Raw genomic sequence first — 24427 nt, forward strand, 5'->3', positions numbered from 1 at the left:
ATAAACATTTTAAAAAGGGAGTGTCAAGTTTGAAACGCGCATATGTTGTTGCAACTATTATCGCTTCTCAGCTTTCCAACGAACCAGTGGGGAGGGAAGGGTGGGATGGAATGTAGGCTCCAGACATCAAGAAGATGAGCCATGAGACCCAAAGACACTTTTGTTTGCCAAACTCAAAGACTTTTTTTTCATAACAATACGATGATACTCAATTGGACAATGTGACCTGCAATTTATTTATTTATTTATTTATTATTCGAATTTCTATACCACCCTTCTCCTTTCGGACTCAGGGCGGTGAACAGCCAAAATAAAAACATTTATACATAAATACGATTAAAAATAGATTTAAAATAATTAAATTTGGCCCATAGTTTAAAATTTATCAATTTAAAATCCATATCAAAATTTAAAACCAACCATAAAACCAATAATAGAGGGAGGGAGAATTCTATACTGTAATTATGTGGATTTGCATGGAAATTAGCTAGAGCTGGTTTTGCTCTAATCAGTGCCAAAGTAATGTACTCAATAAAGTTTTGCATTCAGAGATTGAATCATCTCGACCGTACTTGCTTAGGTTGGGTTCATCAGTTGGAAAGTTGACAGGAAGTTCAGCAGAAATGGATAAACTACAACAGTGGTCTCTAACCTTTCCAGCTTGGTGGACTGGCGCAAGAGGGGAGAGGGAATGATTCTGTGTGAGGGGCAAGTGTATGTGTAGGCACGTGCGGCCACTGCTCACATAAATGTAGTTTTGCACACTAGCACAAGTGCCCACCTCTCATGCAAGTAGAGGTGCACACATGTTCACTCACTGCTTATGTGGCCTGGTTCTGAAGAGGCCGCAGCCCACTAATTGCCCACGGCCCAGGGATTGGGGACTCCTGAACTACAATATGTTTTACATACATGTTAATCCTTGACATATGATCATTTGTTTAAGAATTGTTTGACATTACAACAGCACAGGAAAAAAGTGATGTATGACCTGTCCTTGAATCTGTGCCATCACTGCATCCCTATGGTCATATAAACAAAAGTTTGGAATGGGCATGTCTATTTGTGACTTTTCCAAAGGGAAAGTTAGTGGGAGAAGTTGGATTCACTTAATGACTGTAAAATAAGCATCAATGGAGTGTGACAGCTCAGCGGTTAAAGATGCTGAGCTTGCTAGTTGGAAAGCTGACAGTCCAGGTTCGAGACCTGAGCACTGCATGATGGGGTGAGCTCCCATTACTTGCTCCACCTCCTGCCCACATGGTAGTTCGAAATACAAATGTGACTAGATAAATAGGTACCACTTTGGTGGGAAAATATTAGCATTACATGCACCTGATGACAAAAGGATCTTTGGACAAGGCTAGCTCCCTCAGCTAAGAAATAGAGATGAACACTGGGGAACCTTTACCTTTACAATAAGCATACATGCACGCACACACAGTGTTTTGCATTTATTCCTTTCTTTGACCTTTGCACATTAACAAAGTTTGAAGAATTATCTTCTGACATTAAGGGCATATCTCAGTAAAATAATTAGATTATATAAATCATAATATCAGTTTACTTCAGGTTTTGCAATATGCTCATATTTGAAGCGTAAGAGCTACAGTACTGAGAGGTACTGATGGTAAATTTTGTAAATAGTATAGCTTCTTATTCACAACTGCATGAAATAGTTAAGATTTTAAAAATATGCTGAAATAACAATTTTGGGAAATTTGACCTGGGCAACATAGTATATCTTGAAGTAATAAAAAAATGGAACATTGAGTTAATAAGAATATTCAGAAAATAAATATTTTAGTTGCCAATATTGAAATTTGATTATCGTCAAAACATTATACTGTATATATCAGCAGAATATATGATTGTTGATGCTATTTTTGGTAAACCAAATATATAAATTTGCCTACTGTCTGCCAATCAACCTTGCCATGTAGTGAAAGGCAATCTGTAGTATTTAAGAAGTACACAGAATATCCTGTACCTTAAATGCACTACAATTGTTGGAATGACAGAAGTAAAATCAGTGATTATAGGTCTTCCCCCTATTTCGGTTTATCAAATGATTTTATTTTTTTCTGAAAGCTGTAATAAGTTAAAAGAAAGTGTTTTATTATTCCTATGAATTACTTAGTTACAATTCTTGAAGTTAACATTGCTATAAATGGATTTTCTATTTTTAACATTGCCGGTTGTTTTTCTGATCCTAGTCAATGGAAATATTTAATTAGTTGTAGTATTTTTGTCCTTTTAACTGAAAAATGTGAGTCTCTAAAATGTTTCTGTCATTTATTGATTTTTTTTCCTGTTGTACCTTTGTATTTGAGCTTTTTTGTTGGTATGTTCTATAGGTAAATTACTGAAATGAAATGTACCCACAAACAAGTACATTTAAAACAGTCATCATCATTTTACCTTATAATCCATGTTAAATTGATTGGTTACGCTTTCCAGAACAACAACAAAAAAAAATTAAAGCATATTTTAAAGCTAAAATACAGAACTTTTGCTTGAGAAGAAAGAGTTTGGTTTCTTTTCTAAAGTTGGACAAAATTGAGATCACATGCAATTTCTGAAGGAATATGCTTTTTGCTTCCCCCACCCCATCCATTTTTATATTTTTCTATTTCTTATTTTACCTAAATTATTCTTATTCTGAAAAGTTATTGTGAAGTGGAAAAGTGGCATATGTATTTTAAGCATACTGTATTTTAAATTGATCCCTCAGGGGTATTTTCTGGAAAAAAAAAATCTCAGTAAGTCATTAAGATTATCATAAATCAAATTGTATTGATTGCATTTGCAAAGTAACAGTTGAAATCTGACAAAACAATGGCATAACAATACAGATTATTTATGTTGGAGGATGGCAACTTTAATTATGAGCGTAACCAAAATTAACTGCTGAACAACGCGACAGACACAGTAGAAGCCTAAGAATTTGTTAATAAACATCTGGTATTAATGGGATGTGGATTCATTATGATGTTCACAATCAGAACACAGAATGTCACGAGCATTAGTCAAGATTTTGTAACCATGTTGCTATAATTGGATAGTAATTGGCATCATCTGAATAAGAGAATATTGGTTCATAAGAAGAGACAATAAATATTTTCTATACGATCTGTAATAAACAAGAAAAGGCCAATATAAATGGCTGAGCAAAGAGATTATCTTTGAGTTCTAGAAAAGTGTTAGAACCATGTTTCTCAACCTTGGCTACTTTAAGGTGAGAAGTTGGAGCTGGGGAATTCTGGGAGACGAAGTCCGTGCATCTTAAAATTGCCCAAGTTGAGAAACCTTGTTTTAGAAGTTTTACACGTAGATATTACAAACGCAGTTCTGTATTTGGATAAATCAGAATGTTGGGAAGAACCACAAATCAACAGATTGTCAAGAATGAAATATTGGCATTGACATGTCTCATCGTTTCAACTCATCATTAAAGGAAGCTGGGAGATGTTGGTTACGAGAGGAGGTTACTAGGGAAAATGAAACTTCTACAACTCTGCTGAAGTTTGTGAGAAACTGGAAACTTTCAAGGATGATTTAGCAGGTGGACAAGTGTCTCTCTTTTGAATTCCAACATTGTTTAGTTTTGTCTTGAAAATCCATGAAGTAAATTTGAATAAATTTGACTTGCTGGTGGGGATCTGGCATTAAATGGTGGATTTGCCTTTAAACAATCACAGAAGGATTCCATCCATTCCTTGTTGGAAGGACTTCCAAGGTAAGAGATGCCTTGCAAGTTGGGTGCTTAGAGAGAAGGTAGCATTGATCAAGAAGAAGGGTGAAGGTCTCAAGGGTGTGTAAGAAGTGCCATTACCACCAGTTGAGCTAAAGTCACAATGAAAAGCCACCCGTGACCTTAATGTGATAAGGTTGATTGAACGCCATCATTCTGCTAAACAAATAATTCCCTTAATGCTGTCAAACTATTCATTAAGTCTGCATTACTATTACTATTAATCTTCTCATCGTTCCTATCACCCATCTCCTCCCACTTATGACTGTATGACTGTAACTTGTTCTGTAACCTTACGATTTATATTGGTTGTTCCTATTATGATTCAATTGCTTATTTGTAACCTATGACTATCATTAAGTGTTGTACCTTATGATTCTTGAGGAATGTATCTTGTCTTTTTATGTACACTGAGAGCATATGCACCAAAGACAAATTCCTTGTGTGTTCAATCACACTTGGCCAATACAGAATTCTATCTTCTATCTATCGATCTTCTTTTTTTTTAATTTTAAAACAAAACTTTATTCATTCTTAAAAAACATTTAAAACATAAAAGTTTGTCTTAATCAAAAACAAATTTACATATACAGTACACAACTTCACCTACTGACTAATTTCTATTATTATATATACATATATACATACACACAGTGACTTGTTTCCTTTTCTATCCATCTGACAGTGCTGTTTTTAATTGTATTGATTTCTTCTGGATTTCATCTTTACCCATTCCCCCTCCTCTGGTTTATCCACTGGTACCATCTATTCCATATTGTAAAATATTTTGAGTCTTCCTTGTCCTGTAACTCTAGAGTTAATTTGTCCATTTCTGCGCATATATAGATTTTTTGTATTAGCTCCTCTATCTATCGATCTTCAATCTACACTTTCCTTGTTAAGTTTACTGCTTTCAGTTATCCCAGGGCAATGGGGCAAATAGTTTGAATTCCAGTGGCAATCCTCCTTCGACCAACATTGTTGCTTCTGCAACCTACTTAGATTGAGGGAAAAAGAACTTAAAGTTGATTCTCACAGTTTAGAATTTGTTTCTCCCCCCAACCCCTGGAAAAAAAATGATTGTGGGTTTTAGAGTTATAAAATAGAGTTATCAGCCAGCTTGCAGGTACCTAAATCCACTGTGGAGGTATTTTACTTGCATTGTTTGATGACATCACACACACTTTAGTATAAGAGAGGTGTCTCAGTACAAATATAAGTGGTTGAGCAAAACAGCAAAGTCCATGTTCATTTTATATGTACAGCAGGGATTAAAATCAGCATGTTTAGCAAAAGAGGGAAGTTGTATTTTAGAATTTCTAAGGGGCCATTTCAGAATAAATGGAGAGTTTTATTAAGGCCTTTTGCTGAAACATTTTTCTGCAAGCAGTAATTAAACCTTTGAGGGAGAAAAAAGAGGAGGTGAACATGTCAGCATTCATCTGTCAGCATTTCTTTGGACTAGCGATGAAAAATGTCTCCTTCCTTTCCTTTCCTCTTTCTTAACTAACAGAATATGTTTATTGGGGGGGATTTTAAACTAGATCTTGACACATAGTGTTAAAAACTATACAAACGCACAGGTGCACACATACTGTTAAAACTTTGCACATCCTGCTAAATCAAAGTTCTAACGAGAGCTACTATATCTGGATTTCCTAAATTCTACATGATGCAGTTAAAGAGTTTCTATGTCACTTTAGTGCCATCAGGGGTCATCCTGATTTTTGCAGTCTGAACTAGTTGAATTTATAAATAGCCTTAATAACAGTAATTTTTTAAAAGGTGGGGGGGGTACAAGAGTGTCCAGGTTAGAATAGTTGATGGATGACAGTGTTTTTGAGTTCTAACTTTTTTATATGAGGTTCTTTTTTCTTTTAATGACCCTGTAATCCTTTGCATTGCGGTGGAGTCGGAGTGACTGAATGGAGTTGAGCGTTCGCTAGTCTGATGCCCTTCATTCCACCTACACGGTGTTAGCAGCAGATATTTTCTCTTTGTGCTCAGAGAGAGAAATATCTGTAGCTACATACGATTGAACTCACAGCCTCCTGATTGTGAGGCGAGAACTCCACCTCTAGCCCATCACACCACTCTCTAATTTTTTCATATAAATAATTGCTTTATATTTGAAAATCATCTTAATATCTGTCTAAAGTTACTTAGCTTAATATTTAAACTCACTGAGCTTTACAGTTTAGGAGTCAGTTTACATTTAGAATCACACTTTACTACATTCAGAGTTTTGAAGTATCTTGCCCCACTAACCTTGCTGATCTCAAAAATCACAGAAATACTGTTAAAATTAAATAAGCTCTGTGAGCCAGCAAATGCTATTTATTTAGGCAATTATATCGCAATTTAAAACAGCAAAAATCACATTAACAGATCACACAGTTAATTTAGCATAATTAGTACATTTCTACATGAAGTCTTATGAGGTATTGTTTAAGAACATTATCAAAATAATATGCAAGAAACAAAGGAGTCCATTTCAGATACCTTGGTGGCTTCTTATGAATTCTTTTATATTCTTTCCAGTCTAATATTTATTTAATGGTTCATATTTCATATTCAATGGATGTTTATGATCAGATAATTCAAGATAATCCCATTGTCTCATAGAAATCATTACATATTCCCGTATCAAATACCTTTGTCACTATATATGCAACTACCCTTCAAAAAGACCTTGACTATGTGTCAGATTAGTCTAACAAGTGGCAACTTCAAATCTCAACCAACAAATGCTCTGTCTTGCATATTGGGGAAAAAAATCAAAACATAAAATACAAATTAGATGAACATGACCTTGTAGATGACCCTCACTCTGTCAAGGACCTTGAAGTACTCATTTCTAAAGATCTAAGTGCCCGAGCCCACTGTAACAACATTGCCAAAAAGGCATTAAGAGTTGCTAACCTAATCTTGCATAGCTTCTTCTCTGGTAATGTGGTACTACTAACTAGAGCATACAAAACATTTGCTAGACCAATTCTTGAATACAGCTCATCTGTCTGGAACCCACGCTGCATAAATCGGACATAAATATAATCGAGAGAGTCCAGAGATACTTTACGAGAAGAGGCCTCCATTCCTCTAACTGCAATAAAATACCTTATGCCACCAGACTCCAAATTTTGAGCTTAGACAACTTAGAACTACACCGACTTCAGTCTGACCTAAGCATAGTACATAAAATTATCTGCCACAATGTCCTTCCTGTCAATGACTACTTCAGCTTCAACCACAACAATACATGAGCAAATAATAGATACAAACTCAAGGTAAACCGTTCCTAACTCGTTGCAGAAAATATGACTTCTGTAACAGAATGGTCAATGCCTGGAATGCACTACCTGACTCTGTAGTTTCTTCCCCAAACCCCCAAAACTTTAACCTTAAACTGTCTACTGTTGACCTCACCCCATTCCTAAGAGGTCTGTAGGGGGTGTGCATAAGTGCACCAGCGTGCCTACCGTCCCTGTTCTAATATTCCTTTTTACTTACTCTTTTCATGTATTCAAATTATGTTTATACTTTTACCTGTTATCTTATATATGCTTGACAAATAAAACTTATGATTTTGATTATATATATTCTGAGATCCTGGAGATTTTGTAGTGCAAAATAATATCCCATCATCTGAAACTTCTGTGTGAGATCTCCTTTAAAAATTTATGTGGAATGGTTCAGAAGACATTCTAAGAACAAACAAAGAATCTGTGACACTATCATAATTTATTTTATGGTGCCTTCCTAGTTCTGAGCTTCACTGATAAGGTTACCAGATACCAGGGTCAATAATAAAGCATACAGGACAGTTTCTGTCAAATTAATTGTAGTTGCTTCTTCTCTGAATATTTTTCATTTCATTGGCTCTGATGGAAATTATGTTTGAAATTTTTTTTATATTTGTTTCACTAATATTCTCATCCTGAATAAATTGTACAGGTGGTGCTTCCTTTATCATAGTTGTTCAAAATTCTAAACAGGCATAGACCAGAGACCAGAACAAATAAAAACACTCAGTAATATACAATTAAAAATTCTAGTATAAAATAATAAATAACAACTAAAATCTATGATAAAGTCCAGTCTGTCAGTTATACGTGGTCTAACAAATTACAATTCATAAAACTTATGGCCCGTTGTCAGTTTAATACTAAAAGGGAAAAGAATAAGCAGTGCAAAGGGTTTGCCACATTTGTTATATAACATAATTTATGGTGGATTAGACACATGTTTCAGATGAATCCTCAGTCCTCTGTTTATCATACAGTAGTTGTACAATCCATAAGCCATGGAGATGTGTAGTAATTCCTATTTTCCCAGAGAATACATCTTTGGATCAAAATTAAGATTAGATTCTACAACCCACGGGTTCCTTTCTAAACATCAAAGCAATGTAATAGAGGACTACAATCAAGATCAAGTGAGGTACTAATACCACTCTATAAAGCCCTAGTAAGACCACACTTAGAGTACGGCATCCAGTTTTGGTCACCACAGTAGGATTAGGAGACTAAAACATATGAAGAACAGTTACAGGAACTGGGCATGGCTAGTCTGGTGAAGAGAAGGACCAGGGGAGACATGATAGCAGTGTATTTGAGGGGCTGTCACAGAGAGGAGGGGGTCAAGCTATTTTCCAAAGCACCTGAAGGCCAGACAAGGAATAATGGATGGAAACTGATCAAGGAGAGATTCAACCTGGAAATAAGGAGGAACTTTCTGACAGTGAGAACAATCAACCAATGGAACAGAAGTTGCCTTCGGAAGTTATGGGAGCTTCATTACTTGAGACTTTCAAGAAAAGATTGGACTGCCATTTGTCAGAAATGGTGTAGGGCTGTGATGATGAACCTATGGCACGTGTGCCAAAGGTGGCACGCAGAGCCATATCTGTGGACACGCGAGCGTTGTCCTAGCTCAGCTCCAACACACATGTGCGTGCCAGCCAGCTGATTTTCGGGCCTTCTGGGCCCGCTGGAAGTTGGGAAACGGACCGTTTCTGGCCTCCAGCGGGGTGGGGGAGGCCGTTTTCACCCTCTCCAGGCTCTAAGAAAGCCTCTGGAACCTGGGGAGGGCGAAAAACAGGCCTACCGGGCCCACCAGTAACCTTTTTGGCATCACATACCAAAAGCGGGGGGAGTGCGGGGGGGGTCATGCACACATGTGTGGGGCACTGGGGAGCATTGAATTATGGGTATGGGCATGCACATACGTGATCCCCCACAATCCCCCCGCTTTTGGCATGTGATGGCAAAAAGGTTAGCCATCACTGGTGTAGAGTCTCCTGCTTGAGTGGGGGGTTGGACTAGATGACCTATAAGGTCCCTTCCAACTCTATTACTCTGTTAAAACTATCACTGGAAGAACACTGTAAATCCAGATGGATTTTTTTTTCTGTTCTAGTTGGGGTTGGTTTCACATCTCAGGAATCTGTTAAATATTCCATGGATCTTGACTTAATACTGAAAATATTCCCTTTGTTGCCAATTTCAATTTATATGCTGTACATTCTTCATGTCTGTGCCTGGTGTTGAAGCAATTCTTCACTTAATTCGTATTACTTCCATCAAACCCATTATGTTGTCTCTGTGCTGCTACTCTTGATCTGTTCTCCTCCTTCCTCCTTAACATGTCCTATTTTCGGGGCTTATTACAGGATGTATTGAATAACCTGGGCTCCTGTGATCTGGATGAAGATGACCTGATGCTTGATTTGGAATTCCTAGAAGATCCGCAGCATCGACAGTCTGGTAAGCCCCAAGAAACTATTGTCTAGTGCTGACAATATAATATAATAGCTTCAACACTTTTGTTGAATGAGTTTTTTACTCGTGAATTCTTTTTCAGGAAGCGAGTAGTAAATATAATTCTTAACAGGACAAAAAAAAGAATAGAGGATACATCTACTTTAAATTTTTTTCAAGTGCATCTAGTTCAGAATGGTTCAGATTGCTTTAGGCTGTTGGCAAAGACGGCGTCATTTTCCTCAGATGCTTTATTTCTTCCTTAACAACATTCATAATGCTGTTTTTACTGAAAAAAACCATGCATTTTTCTCTTTGTAAGATTAATACTCACATCTTTCTTTGCTCCTTTTTTATACAGTTGAATCTTAACTGTCCAGAAACTGGGAGGTTAATGATTCTTCAGGTAGCTTAATACTTATTGCCTAAACAAAGAAGGAGTACCCTGGTAATTTCTCCAGAGTTTTGTTTTTTTCCTTAAATTTTTCCTCCTACCCTTTCTTTCACTTTCACCATTAATGCTTTTATATCATTTTTTAAAACTCATTTTATATTATCAGTTTAGTTTACAGCCTTGCGTAAGTAGGATTTCTTTTAAGAGTGTCAAAACTTTAAGTGTTTTTTTTTGGGGGGGGGGGGTTGTGTCATTCTTCTTAAGTACCTGGGCAGTTTTCTGAAATACTTTTCAGAACTGCTTTGCCATTGCTTCCTTCCTAGGCAGTGGTGGGGTTCAAATAATTTAACAACCGGTTCTCTGCCCTAATGACCGGTGGGTGTGGCCATGGTGGGCATGGCCATGGGTGTGACAGGCAGCACTTGGCTTCCTGCACCCCCGTGGAGCAAAAACGGGGCACGGGGGTGGGTGGGATGTGCTGCATCCCCAGGCCCCATTTTGGGCCTAGTAGGCCTCCCTGCAGCCTCCTGGGGGCAAAAATGGGGTGTGTGGGGTGTCTTGGAAGGGGTGGGGCGAGGCCAGCCAGCAATTTAACTACCGGTTTTCCCAAACCGGCCTGAACCGGCTGAATCCCACCACTGTTCCTAGGTCTGAGAGAGAGTGACTGGCTCAGCTAGCTTTTGTGCTTAAGAAAAGACTAGAACATGGCTACTCTTAGTCCAGTGCCTTTAACTGTTACACCAAACTAGGTCTCATTACTCCTTCGGTACTTCATAAATAATAAAGAAACTGTTCTCAGGAGCTAAAAAAATACAAAGTTCTGGTTAACGTCGACTGATGTCTATCAAACTAAGAGCCTTGATAGCACAGGGGTTTAGTGCACCCTGTTATTAACACAGCTGCCTGCAATTTCTGCTGGTTCGAATCTCTCCAAGGCTCAAAGTTGACTCAGCCTTCCATCCTTTCTAAGGTAGGTGAAATGAGGACCCAGTTTGTGGGGGGCAATAAGCTGACTTTGTATAAAATATACAAAAGAATGAAGGCTATTGCTTAACGCATTGTAAGCCGCCCTGAGTCTCCGGAGAAGGGCGGCATATAAATCAAATTAAAAAAAAAAAAACTGCTGTAGCTTTTCTCTCTACAACAGGGATGTCAAACTTGATTTCATTGAGGGCTGCATCAGGGTTGTGTTTGACCTCGGGGGGCTGGGGTGAGTGTGGCCAGGATGAGCATGGCCAGCTCAACATCACTCGTATCGTGGGTGCCTGTGGTGGCCCAAGCACTCTGCCAGATAAAACGGGCTCCCAAACTCCGTTTTCGGCTACAACGGCCTCCTGCAACCTTCTGCCAGCTAAAATAGAGCTCGGGAGGGCTGCACACAGCCCTCCCAAGCTCTGTTTTTTGCTGGCAGAGGCCCTGCGGGCCAGTCCTTTGCTGTTTCTAGAGTGATCTAAGCACACTATGGGCCACATCTGTCCCCTGGGCCTTGAGTTGGACACCCCTGCTCTACAATTTGAAGATGAGCCAATTTGGTCTCGTGGTTAAGGCACCACACTAGAAAGCAGGGGAGCATGAGTTCTAGTCCTGCCTCAGCCTAGAAGCCAACAGGGTGACTTTGGGCAAGTCACCCACTCATAGGGTTGTTTGTTGTGGGAAAAAAATAAGAGAAGGAACATGTGTTAGATATCTTTGCCGCCTTGACTTATTTGTAAAAACAATAAAGGCAGGAAACAAACAAGGAAGGACCCAAGGGATATGTTTTCTTTTTCTTCTATAGGGCTGCTGTGGGGAATTAACCACAAAGTACTTGGAATGCGAAAAAAAAAAATCCTGATAGATGTGATAAATATTTATTTGGAGTCTCTTAGTGTTTCCAGAAATGTGTCAATACTGGATGCTTAAAAAGTTAACTTGATAAATCAAACACGATCTGCCTAAGGGGTGCCCGCTTATTACAGTACATAAATTAGGAGCTTAAATGTTTTGAAAACACCACATGATGACAGCTTTGTACGGTAGGTTACTGTTTTTATACAGTAAAACGTCTATCAAGCACTTATACAAAGAAGGAGTATTAAATTAACCTTTCTTGTTCTGAGGTTTTTCTTCTACTCTGCTATTCAAATCTCTCTCTCTAACATTTCAATGTTAAATTCGTAACTCAAAACATTCCATGTATAAATAAAGAGCTTATATTTCAGTTATCAGAGGAAAGGATTATCGGAACAATTGGCTGGCATAACAGTAGATTTCAGTTTTATACGATAGGAATTTATTAAGTATATTCTCAAGAAAAAAGTGTTACTCTCTCCGAAAACAGAGTAAGATAGAATACAAATGGCTGTAATTTGCATATAATATTACTAGTTCTAGGTACCAGTTGGACTGTATCTCCCTATTTAGATTAGAAAGAGGATCCAACCCACCTATCATGTGACTCACCTTGGTCTGGCAGTCGCACACAATCTTATATGGTACAACCAGTCTTCTAACTGTTGTTGTTGCTTTTAACCATGTAGTCATGTCCAACTCTTGATCACTTTATAGGCAAGTATTTTTCATGCTAAAAGGGACGCGGTGGCTCAGTGACTAAGACACCGAGCTTGTTGATTGAAAAGTTGGCAGTTCAGCGGTTTGAATCCCTAGTGGAGACCTCTTCAGACAGCGCTGGCTTTTTGGCTTTGAAACGGAGATGAGCACCATTCCCTAGAGTCAGAAACAACTAGCACATATGTGCGAGGGGAACCTTTACCTTTACCTTACTCTCCATGCTATCCTGTTAAGCACCATATAGTAATCTATCTACCATGTTTTTACTCCAGCCATCACAAATGAGGCTACCACTTCCTTCCCTACTTCCTGCCATTTCACATTTCTCTTTTAAAAATGACATTTCTCACACAGAAACTCAAATAGACTCACATACTTCTTAGGCTGTTGCAGAAATCGAAAACAAAAGCATCCACAAGAACAGAGAGATTGGATTCCTAGCATCTACTTTCATGGGACCTCTCTAGGAGTTTATCTCTATCAATGACATCAGGAGGGAAAAACAGTCAATCCTGTTTGTGTGATAAGAGATGACCTAGTTGATTTCAATGATATAATCTGTTTGGAGTTAAATCCAATCCCTGGGTTAATTAACTCAGTTTTGGAGTGCATGTGATGTTTTGAGATATAAAATTAGGATTTCAAAATCAAATCAAATTAAAGAATCTGAAAGAATACAGTAAATTTTTTTAATATAAATGGCAATAGTTTGTAAAGATTATTAAGTGAAAATAGAAATACGTATTATTTCAACAGCAAGGAAGATAAAGCAGTAATGGTTAAATTGATTGTTCTATTCAAAGAGGAGAATATATTTATGTTTTTTATTTGGATATCACTTCTAGATTTTGTGTTTGTGATGAAAAAAAGGGAACTTTGACTTTGGTTTTACTGATTAGACAGACGTTGTTATAGAAATGGCTAGTTATGTACTAATGTGTAAAAGTAAAAAGTTGAGGTTGTAATGTTATCTTTTACAGTGCTAAAAAGAATTGTAAATTAACGCCTTTTTCTCTCTTCTCTTGTACCTCATATGTTCTTTCTCCCCCTTTTTTTCTTCCATTTCTTACTTTTATTTCTCTTTGTATTTTATATATTGATAAAACAATAAAAGTTATATTTATCAGGATTTCAAAATCAACTATGAATACAACTATGTAAATGTATATAATAACTATATTTTTTTATATAAAACTATACATAATGCTAAAAATGACTAAATAGGAATGGATAAAACAGTATATAAAATCAATAAATTACTGAAATCTACTGGTATTTCAAACCGAACATTAATGATATGTCTATAATACTACTGTAATACCTTTTCCTTGAAGAAAGGGATGATGGGGAATCTAAAAAGTGTTGAGCACTTCCCTAATAATCCTGATTTACATGTAAATCGTGTAAATTTATTTTATTCTATGTATTCTATGTAAAATAAATATATAAAATTAGCACCTGGCCAATTGTCAATTCCAGGGGACGCAGTGGCTCAGTGGCTAAGATGCTGAGCTTGTTGATCAGAAAGGTTGGCAGTTCAGTGGTTCGAATCCCTAGTGCCGTATAACGGGGTGAGCTCCCATTACTTGTCCCAGTTTCTGCCAACCTAGCAGTTCGAAAGCAGGTAAAAAATGCAAGTAGAAAAAATAGGGACCACCTTTCGTGGGATGGTAACAGTGTTCCGTGCCCCTTTGGCGTTTAGTCATGCTGGCCACATGACCATGGAGACGTCTTTGGACAATGCTGGCTCTTCGGCTTTGAAACAGAGATGAGCACCGCTCCCTAGAGTCGGGAACGACTAGCACATATGTGCGAGGGGAACCTTTACCTTTACCTTTAATTGTCAATTGCCATTTTTGGTTAAAGTTTATACATCAGGTAACAAAATTTTGTTACTTTTAAAAATAATTGTTTCCCTTGTCTAACGGATAGTATAAATAGAAGTTGTCAGAATGCCCTAGAAATTTAATTAAGAGACTGGTAGTGACTGATGATGGATGTCCCAGTAAAACAGACAGTGGGGTCATGTTTTCTATCACACCCTTGTCACAGAGATAATATTGTACATTAAGAGAAATTGTATTTCCTTTCCAAATCAGCTAGATAATATAAAAAAGACCAAAGTTAAAGGTGTCCTGAAGTAGGGTTTGGAATTGGATGTAAATATGAAGCTATTTGAGAGCTGAAATATGATTGTTTATAAAATGTATTCCATGGGAAGACAATACTTTCTATTTGACCTTCGGTCTCTGATACTCTCTGCCTTAAAGCTAATTTAGCTTGATTTGGTCCTAATTACAAAATTGTATCGCTAGAAAAGTCCTAATAACTAAATTTTCTTTGGAATTCTTCCCTCTCCCCCCGAGGACAATTTGATATTATCTGCCAATAGTAATTGGACCAGTCCAACAGAGTTGTGGAGTAGTACATAAAAAATATTTATGCAAAGGCTGGATTTGAATTTACCAATAACTGCTTTCTTCCAAACTACCACATTTAAGACCCAACAGGTAGCCTGGAAGATGCTTCTTAAAAATGTCTCCAGGTAGCCATGGTTATATGGTCCTAAAAGGGCCCCATATAGCATTTAGATTTAGCCTGAGAATGACTTTTAATTACAGCAGATATAAACTGTTCTCCCTGGGGAAAATAAAAATAATAAGCTGTGATGTCTGACTCTGCTTTCTGGGCATTTTGGGAACATTTTGGGCTTCAGAAGCTTGAAAAACTAACTCTAAATGTTTAATCAATTGTCGTCTGCCGATTCTCCTAAGCAACTGAGGATAGGACAAGAAACAATGGGTAGAAGCTTGTTACAGAGAAAGCCAAGCTGGAACTAAGGAGAAATTTACTGACAGTAAGAACAATTAATCAGTGGAACAGCTTGCCTTTTGGAGTTGTGGATGCTCCATCATTTCAAGGTTTCAAGAAAATATTGGACATCCATTTGTTCAGGTGATATAAGGTTTCCTGCTTGAACAGGGGATTGGACTGCATGACTTCCAAGATCCCTTCCAGCCCTATAATTCTATTTAACAGATTTATTGTGTGTTTGGACAAGGTAGGGATTGTGGTCTTGGCAAAGTTTATTGTTAATGTCTTCTCATTGCAGTGATTTTAAGATTTTTTAAGACTAATAGATCAAGGACAAAGCTATATGTACAGTTTAATTCAAGGTATTACTATACAACCTAGGTTGATCTGTAGAAGATTGCAACTCCAATCTGGGTCGGTCACTGGAACCAGAGGTTTCGTCTTCCAAGCTTTCGGATTTATGCTGGAGCCCATCTTCAGGGAACGTCTCTCTAATGACTGACCCAGATTGGGTCCTACAACATTATTCTGGGACACGTACCGTGTTTCCCTGAAAATAAGGCCGGGTCTTATGTTAATTTTTTGCTCCAAAAGACGCATTAGGGTTCATTTTCTGGTTAGGTCTTATTTTTGGGGAAATGCATCCATCTGGCTGACAATCTTAACTGGGGCTTATTTTGGGGGTAGGGCTTATATTACGAGCATCCTGAAAAATCATGCTAGGACTTATTTTCCAGTTGGGTCCTATTTTCGGGAAAACAGGGTATATTTACCTTCATTTGTGAGGATTGCAACTGATTGAAGTCAGCATGTCTATGTGCTACATTTGTTTCACCTGTATTTATTTGTCTACAGAACTTTTATACTCCATAAGCTTTTTAATCGCTCTGTGCCATTTAGAAAATAATAAAAATATTAAATGGATCTCCTTTTTTTGTCATTTTAAAGTTTAATGTTGTGGCATTGTGGCTATTGCAATAACACTGTATAATGAGTTGTTGGTGTAAAATGCCGATGAAATAATTAAGGTCTCTAGGTTAGCGTTTTAACAGGTGTTCACTGAACAGGTTTTGTTCTTTCCTACTAATCAGGAGGTTCTGAAATGATAGGTAACATTTTAAAGCTTCTGAATCCTGACCTAACAAACTGTACTGATTAGTAGGAGACTCCTAAGAGGTTAATCAAGAGTATTTTCTGTTTGGAAATACCATAAAGAGTTTCCCAAATAAGTTTTTTTTTTAATATGACACATTGCAATTGATTAAATATTAATCCTTTCATTATGGATAGGTTACATGAGTAGGTGTTGTGTTGAGGGTGGAGGTATTTCACCAAATATTCTCTAGCCAAGGCAGAATTCTCCAAATAATGTTAATTAATTATCTTTATAGCTCATACTGGAGGGCGAAAGGAAGCTAAGGAGAGGCTTGTAAATGAAACAAGGTGGGCAGCATATAAATCTAATAAGAAATAAATAATAATTTTATAAAAATGTGCCGGCTCCTTTAGCAGTGTTTGAATAATATTAAAAGTGGATGAAAATTCTTCACCTTATTCATAGAATATTCTCAAGGGATGCTGGTTAAAAGAAAAAGTAAGGAACTTTTCAGAACACTGTCATCTTTGCAATGGAAGGTGATTATGCAAATTTCAGAAATGAAAATTCATTATTGGCAGCACCAATTTATGTCTATGAAAAGTAGGTAATTCTGAAGCCTATTGCTATGAGACAGATCATGTTTAATTAAAAATAGAATGACACTGAATTTAAGATCGCCCTCCCAGACAGAGAAATAGAGAGACAGACACACATATACACAAATCCCGAAGGAAGAATAGAAAGAAGAAACAGACACCCCTGCCTCTTTAATTATATTCTCAGTAATTTAGCAATAGCCGCACATTTTAAAGGAAAAAGTATTTGGGAAAAAAAATCATTTTCCTCTTGGGAAAATACAGTAGACTTATTTTTCACACCAATACACTGCTAACATCCCCTGTTTGAATGCTTCAACCTATGCTTCAACCCTATTTTGGAAAGACTGCATGGATATACAATGAAGCGAGGGGTGGGATTCAAATAATTTTAACAATTGATTCTCTGCCTAATGACTGGCTAGGTGGGTGTGGTCATGGTGGGCGTGGCCAGGGGATGTGACAGGCAGCACTCAGCCTCCTGCATCTCCATGGGAGCAAAAACTGGCTGTGGGGGGGCGTGCTGCCCCTCCTCAGTCCATTTTGGGACTAGTAGGCCTCCCTGAAGCCTCCTGGGAGCAAAAGCGGGCTGCGGGGGGGGGAGGGGGGCGCTGCACCTCCTCGCGTCCTGTTTTGGGCCTAGGAGGCCTCCCTACACTTACCTGGGAGCAAAAATGTGGCTAGAAGGGGGAGGATGAGACGGGGCGGAGCCAGCCAGCAATTTAACTACCAATTCACCCAAACTGGCCCTAATTGGCTGAATCCCATCACTGAGTGAAGCTCCATAGTTATCAGGTTTCCCATAAATATACTACTGGTAGTCCTTGACTTACAACAGTTTGTTTAATGACTGCTTGAAGTTACAACGGCACTGAAAAAAGTGACATGACCATTTTTCACACTTATGACCATTGCAGCATCCCCATGGTCATGTGATTTACATTCAGATGCTTGACAACTGGTTCATATCTATGACGGTGGCAGTGTCCCGGGGTCATGTGACCATCTTTTGTGACCTTCTGATGAGCAAAGGCAATAGGAAATCCAGATTCACTTAATAACCGTATTAGTAATTTAACAACTGCAGTGATTCGCTTAACAAATGTGGCAAGAAAAGTCGTAAAATGGGACAAAACTCACTTAACACATTTCCCACTTAGCAACATAAATTCTGAACTCAATTGCGGTCATAAGTCGAGGACTGTATAGCTGAAAATGGACTTTGACTCCCTAATTATGAACTGACTTACTTGACAAAAGGCTCACAGTTATTTATTTATTTATTTATTTATTTATTTATTTATTTATTTATTTATTTATTTATACAAAGTCAGCTTATTGCCCCCACAATCCGGGTCCTCATTTTACCTACCTCGAAAGGATGGAAGGCTGAGTCAACCTTGAGCCTGGTGAGATTTGAACTTGCAGTAATTGCAGGCAGCTGGCAACTAAGTGCTACTTTAATAGCACTTAGTCCACTGCGCCACCAGGCTCATGATGGGATTAGATTAGTTTCTTCACTATAAACAGGGACAAGTCCTATACACACAGAAAATCAGTCTCCATCAGTCTGTATTGCAGATTTAAATTCTAGGCATTCTTCTTTTCTTGCTTTTTCAAGTCAGTTTGGTGTTTTCCTGGCTTTTTGTTTTTGTGGCCTTGAGACGGGGTTAAATGCTCCCGGTTCGGACCAGATCGGGCGATCCAGTAGCGATTGTGGCAGGTGGTTCAGAGAACCGGTAGCGATGGCGGCTTGAGGCTCCACCTACCCGCCCGGGTGTCATTACTTCCTGGTTTTAACCAGGAAGTAATGTATTTTTTACCCTCTGTGCATGCACAGAAGGTTTTGTGCATGTGGAGAGGATCTGTGTGCACATGTGATGCGTGCACTTTCAAACAGGTAAGGAAGGTAAGTAGATTTCACCCCTGCCTTGAGACCTCTTTGATCTGTGTTGACATAATAATCCTTTCTAACTTGGGAATTGTCATCCCTTGTCTTATCAGCTTTATTTCTTACATTGAGGGAGGAGGGTTGCATGGATTCTTTTACACTTTCAGCATGCTGCTAGGTTGATATTCACAGTTCAGAAACCTGAGCTCTGGAAGATGACATTTACATCAAGATGATAAATGGCAAAACAAAACAAAAAACAAAAAAAAACCCACAACAACCTGTGGACACAGTTACCTGTAGATTTCATCCCAGGCCATAAATAATACAGGAGAAAGAAGGTTGGATCTGGTTAATCCTTGGCTGAAGACTCCCAGGAGATTCTATGGCTAGAACATAGACTGAGATATTGAAGAAACATCTCACTGAAAAGCAGTAGAAAGCTGATTTTGAATTGTTACCAAGAAAATTATGTTGGATGTGGCAATGAAGTATCAGAACATGAATATTACTCAAGGGGAGGCTTCATATTTTTATGACATAAGAATTGAAGGGAAGAAAATGACTCAGATGAGGAAGCTCGCCCGATCCCTGCTCCCTTAGCAGCAAGGTATGAAATAGAATTACCTGATGGATAATCTTAAGGTTGCTTAAAATGAGGCAGGAAATTTGATTAGGACTCCCGCTGCTTTTGTCACAAATAGTTGTACCTTTCTTGAGATTAATTCCTTTTGAGATCAGTAGACGCTTTAAAGCAAAATTGTCCAGAATTTGGATGTTAATCAATTTAACAATTGGCAGCTGCAATAGCTAGAAAATTTATTTTTGAAAGGAAAAGTTTTATTGGGCATCCTAGGAGAATTCTCATAAATCAAAATAGCCCCTAAGCCACTGTCTGCTGGTACATAGCCAAATGAAAGTGTTGGCGTAATGACCCAAGGATGTCAATTAGGAATTAATTAAGGAGTTGCTAAATTATTTTGGAGCTTGATGAACAAGTCTGGGTGGAAAACACTGCAGTGATTTAGGAGCTGTGCTGTACGTATAAATTAAACCTGGCAATATTTGTTAATGTTTCAAGTGGGAAAGGAAACAATTGAAGTGCCGCAGAACCCCAGCGGCTTGGCATATGAAACCTGCATATGAAATGTGTCCGAAAAGAAAATATACTAGGACTTAATAATTGAAAAACAACAACTGAATCCTGTCACTGAATGCAGAGTAGGAAAAGAATTTGTTAAGAATGGGAGATTATACAAGGGGTATTATGCAAACAATTTCATAAGCAGCATCACATTCCGGCATAATCCAGAGATAAAACTCAGGATGTGGCTGCCATACACATAGAAACTAATTTAAGCAAGCCATTTGTTTTCCCCTTTGTCTTGGATACAAATTGAACATTTTATATTTTGTGTTGGCGTCTTCTTTTTTCTCTATTGTCTTAACATTAGAATGTAGTGATATTGGATGTTTGTATTAGCAGTGCTAATACTGTTATTATTATTTTTTCATTTTACAGTCTAGATGGATGTAGTTACTGGCTTTAAATTTTATAGAGTTACATTATTTTTTGGCTCATTTTGTTGGAAATAAAAGAATGTATTCATTAGTGATCAACATTAAAAATGGTAAGGAAAGCAAATGAACACTCACCTAGTTTTGGATTTTTCCTACTGATCAGTATGGGAATTAGCTGGTTCAGGCCAGTTCAGATGAACCGGTAGTTAAATTGCTGGCTGGCTCCACCCCTTCCCACCCCGCCCCTTCCAGGAGTCCCCACGCACTCCATTTTGGCTCCCAGGTAAGTTCAGGGAGGCCTCTTAGGCCCAAAACGGGCCATGGGGGACATGGGGGCAACGTGCCCCCCCACAATCCATTTTCGCTCCTAGGGGGGTGCAGGAGGCCGAGTGCTGCCTGTCACACACAATGGCCACGCCCACCATGGCCACGCCCACTCAGCCGGTCATTAGGGCAGAAAACCGGTTGTTAAATTATTTGAATCCCACCACTGCTACCCATCTTACCTATTATGTGGCTACAAAGGACCATGAGAAAAAGATGAGTAGCACATGAGGGCAGCTCACTAATACACGAATTAGGAGAAAGTGAATTACCAAGAAGACACTCCAGAAAACAACGTAGAGGTGGAACTAGAAGGACAGTAGGATGACCTGATAGAAAGCACTTTCATTTAAATAGGCTGCTAAGCCTCTGTCTTGGGGAAATAAATAAAAAAATCAGATAACTAGAAGGAGACACCTCATCTGATTGGATCTGGTGTGTATTTGGATGAAATGCCACAATAAAACCAATGGGTTGTATCCAGTGGTGGAATTCAAATAATTTAATAACCGGTTCTCTGCCCTAATGACTGTCTGGGTGGGCATGGCCATGATGTGCGTGGCCAGGGGGTGTGACAGGCAGCACTCGGCCTCCTGCACCCCCCTGGAAGCAAAAACGGGCCACGGGGGGCATACCGCACCCCGCATTCCATTTGGGGCCTAGGAGGCCTCCCTGCAGCCTCCTGGGAGCAAAAATGGGCTGGGGGGGCGCCGCACCCCCTGCACCCCATTTTGGGCCTAGTAGGCCTCCCTGCACTTACCTGGGAGCCAAAATAGGGGACTTCTGGAAGAGGCGGGGAGAGGCCAGCCAGCAATTTAACAACTGGTTCAGCCAAAGTGGTGCGAACCAGTTGAATCCACTGGTTGTATCATAGATTAGGATATTTCTGAAAGAAAGGAAATAATGGGGCACTTTTCATATTGTTGCCCAGAAAATTATGTATCCGTGTGTTGTCTAGAACTTGAACTTGACTTGAAGGTCAAGCCCATATATACCAGCTCAGTTCTCTGCCATTATCTCAATTGTGGCCCGGCTAGTCTAGTTGCTCAGTTTAATGACAGAACAAAGGCATTAACATTGAGTTAGGACTTTTGTCAATGATGAAAACAGTGTTGTACTTTTGGAAAACAAATGCTCTCCCTTTCAAACATGTGGGCAACAGCTGGACACATATTCAAAAGGAAGAGGGAGCATATGGTGTAAGCCTCCTTTTATGAGCTGTGGTGGCACAATAGTTAGAATGCAGTACTGCTTATAAGCGCTATGTGCTTAGAGCTCAAAGCATTGTTAGAGACCCCACACACTCACTTTACGGTCTGTTTCTGTTGCTCCCCTCTGGGAGGAGGTTTTGAAGTATTTCTAGTAGGACTACCAGATTCTATAACAGCTTTGTTACCTATGCCATCCGCCTGGTAAACTCACAAGATTTGTTTTTCTCACCATGTACATGTATACACCCAAACTAGACTGTGTTGCTTTTCTGTGTCGTATAATATATGTGGGTATATGCATAATTTTGTATTTATTTGTTTGTTTGTTTGTTTATTTATTTAGTCAGGTTTATGTAGTGTATATTGGATTCATTGCATACAGTTCCCTTTGAGAGCTGTCTGCAATGAAATTTCATTTTAATGTATGCCGATTAGTGTACATTCAAAGTGACAATAAAGTTATTCTAAGTCTAAGTACTGCAGGCTACTACTGCTAGTTGCAGTTCAGCAGTTCAGTTCTCACTGGCTCAAGGTTGAGTCAGCCTTTCATCCTTCCGAGGTGGGTAAAATGAGGACCCAGATTGTTGGGGGCAAGAGGCTGACTCTGTAAACCGCTTAGAGAGGGCTGTAAAAGCACTGTGAAACAGTATATAAGTCTAAGTGCTATTGCTATTTTGCTATTCCCAATTCCCAGCCCATAGCGATGCCATTTCCTCTTCTATATGGCTGCCAATAGAACAGTGATTGCCAGGGCTATTCTATAGAGCAGGGATCCCCAACTCCCAGCTTGTTAGGATCTGGCCTGCACAGCTGGAGGTGAGTGATGGGCAGGTGAGCAAAACTGAAAACATTGCGCTCCCTGGTCCATGGAAAAATTGTCTTCCACAAAATCAATCCTGGGGAACAGATCCTCTAGAGCAGTGTTTGCCAGATCTGTGAGATGAACTGGGTAACTATCCAACAGATCTGGCAAACTTTGTTCTTTTGCATTTGAATATGAAGATTTGTTCCAAACAATAACAATAATTGATGATGTTTAAAGATAAAAAGTTCATTTGTTTTTTTATTAAAAAAAAAACACTTGGGAGAAGTTTTGACTTTTTTGCGTCATCTAGAAAAAGTATATTAGGAGTCATAATATTATTTTAATTTCTGCAAATGAATAGCTTAGTTGACTGAGTTCATCCCCTAATGGTATGAATCATTAATTTCCCAGGCATCTTTAAAAGTGATATCCGCTTGGATTCACAGTCCAATCATAAGTAAAGTGCCAAATTCATGCATCGATCAACTGGGTTTTTCTTTTTCTGTATGTGAATATTACTTGTAATGTGTTCATTAACATTGCAGGAAATGCTGATAGATTGTTAGAAACAATACTGTAGAATAAAATTATTTAACAATTAGATTACATAATTGATCAATTTATTTACTAAATAGTTAAAATTATTTATTTATTTATTTATTGGTTCAATTTATATGCCGCCCTTCTCCGGAGGCTCAGGGCGGCTTACAATGTGTTAAGCAATAGCCTTAAGATGAGAAGCTTAAATGTTACTTAAATGAATAAATGAATTCTATTCTGGATATCTTAGTGATTTGTAAATTCCTAATAACTATGAAAAATATTTGGTCTAGCTCCCTAACTTTAGACCCATAGCTACTGATGTGAAAAAGTAATGAAATAGATTGTGACATAACAGCATGTTCTTGGAGATTTATGCTTGTGTTTTCTTCAAGGACAGGGTTTTTCTTAAAGTTGAAAGATGGATTTGTTTATTTTTTATGTTTATTTATTTATTTATTGGTTCTATTTATATGCCGCCCTTCTCCGGAGACTCAGGGCGGCTTACAAGGCGTTAAGCAATAGCCTTCATACTTTTGTATATACCTGCTTAGTAGGGCTTTCGGCTCCCTCTAAGCGGTGTTCTTTTTTATACAAAGTCAGTTTATTGCCCCCACAATACGGGTCCTCATTTTACCTACCTCGAAAGGATGGAAGGCTGAGTCAACCTTGAGCCTGGTGAGATTTGAACTTGCAGTAATTGCAGGCAGCTGGTGCTACTTAACAGCACTTTAGTCTGCTGCGCCAATATTATCTCCATATAATATTTCCTCCCTCCACTTTTAAGGCTACCCTGTCATAAACATTAATATTCTTATTATCAACTGTCAATTATATATATTTTTAGAAAAGGATATGTACGATGCACTAATTAAATCGAACCAATACAATTCCTGCTTTTAGAAGGGCCAGTATTCCTAAATTTCTGAAAGAGAGCCTGAAGGGCAGAAACTCACTGAGATGAACAATATAATCATTATACAAGCTGCGGGGTAGAGAAGAGAAACCGTTTAATGAACACCCTTTCCCCCTTCTGATTATTACAAATTAACATACAACCACATTTGCTTAAAACAATTGCCAAATGTTTTCAGTTGTTTGGACAATAAAGTATTAAGAATGTTCCAGGTGCTAATTAATGTGTTTACAAAGAGTGAAGCCAGACTTTC

General features: G+C 38.3%; 1 protein-coding gene across 2 annotated transcripts in view; it reads left to right on the plus strand.

Annotated features, from left to right (window-relative positions):
• Positions 1 to 24427, plus strand: part of CCSER1 (coiled-coil serine rich protein 1) — an 852922-nt gene that overhangs the window by 176393 nt on the left and 652102 nt on the right. For both annotated transcript variants that reach the window (XM_034440484.3, XM_060686954.2), the window contains exon 4: positions 9426 to 9519. In XM_034440484.3, the coding sequence (XP_034296375.2) occupies positions 9426 to 9519 (94 nt within the window). The remainder of the gene's footprint in view (positions 1 to 9425; positions 9520 to 24427) is intronic.

This window comes from Pantherophis guttatus, chromosome 8 (genome assembly GCF_059756535.1).
Source record: "Pantherophis guttatus breed Tessera chromosome 8, ASM5975653v1, whole genome shotgun sequence".
NCBI classification, from domain to species: Eukaryota; Metazoa; Chordata; class Lepidosauria; order Squamata; family Colubridae; genus Pantherophis; species Pantherophis guttatus.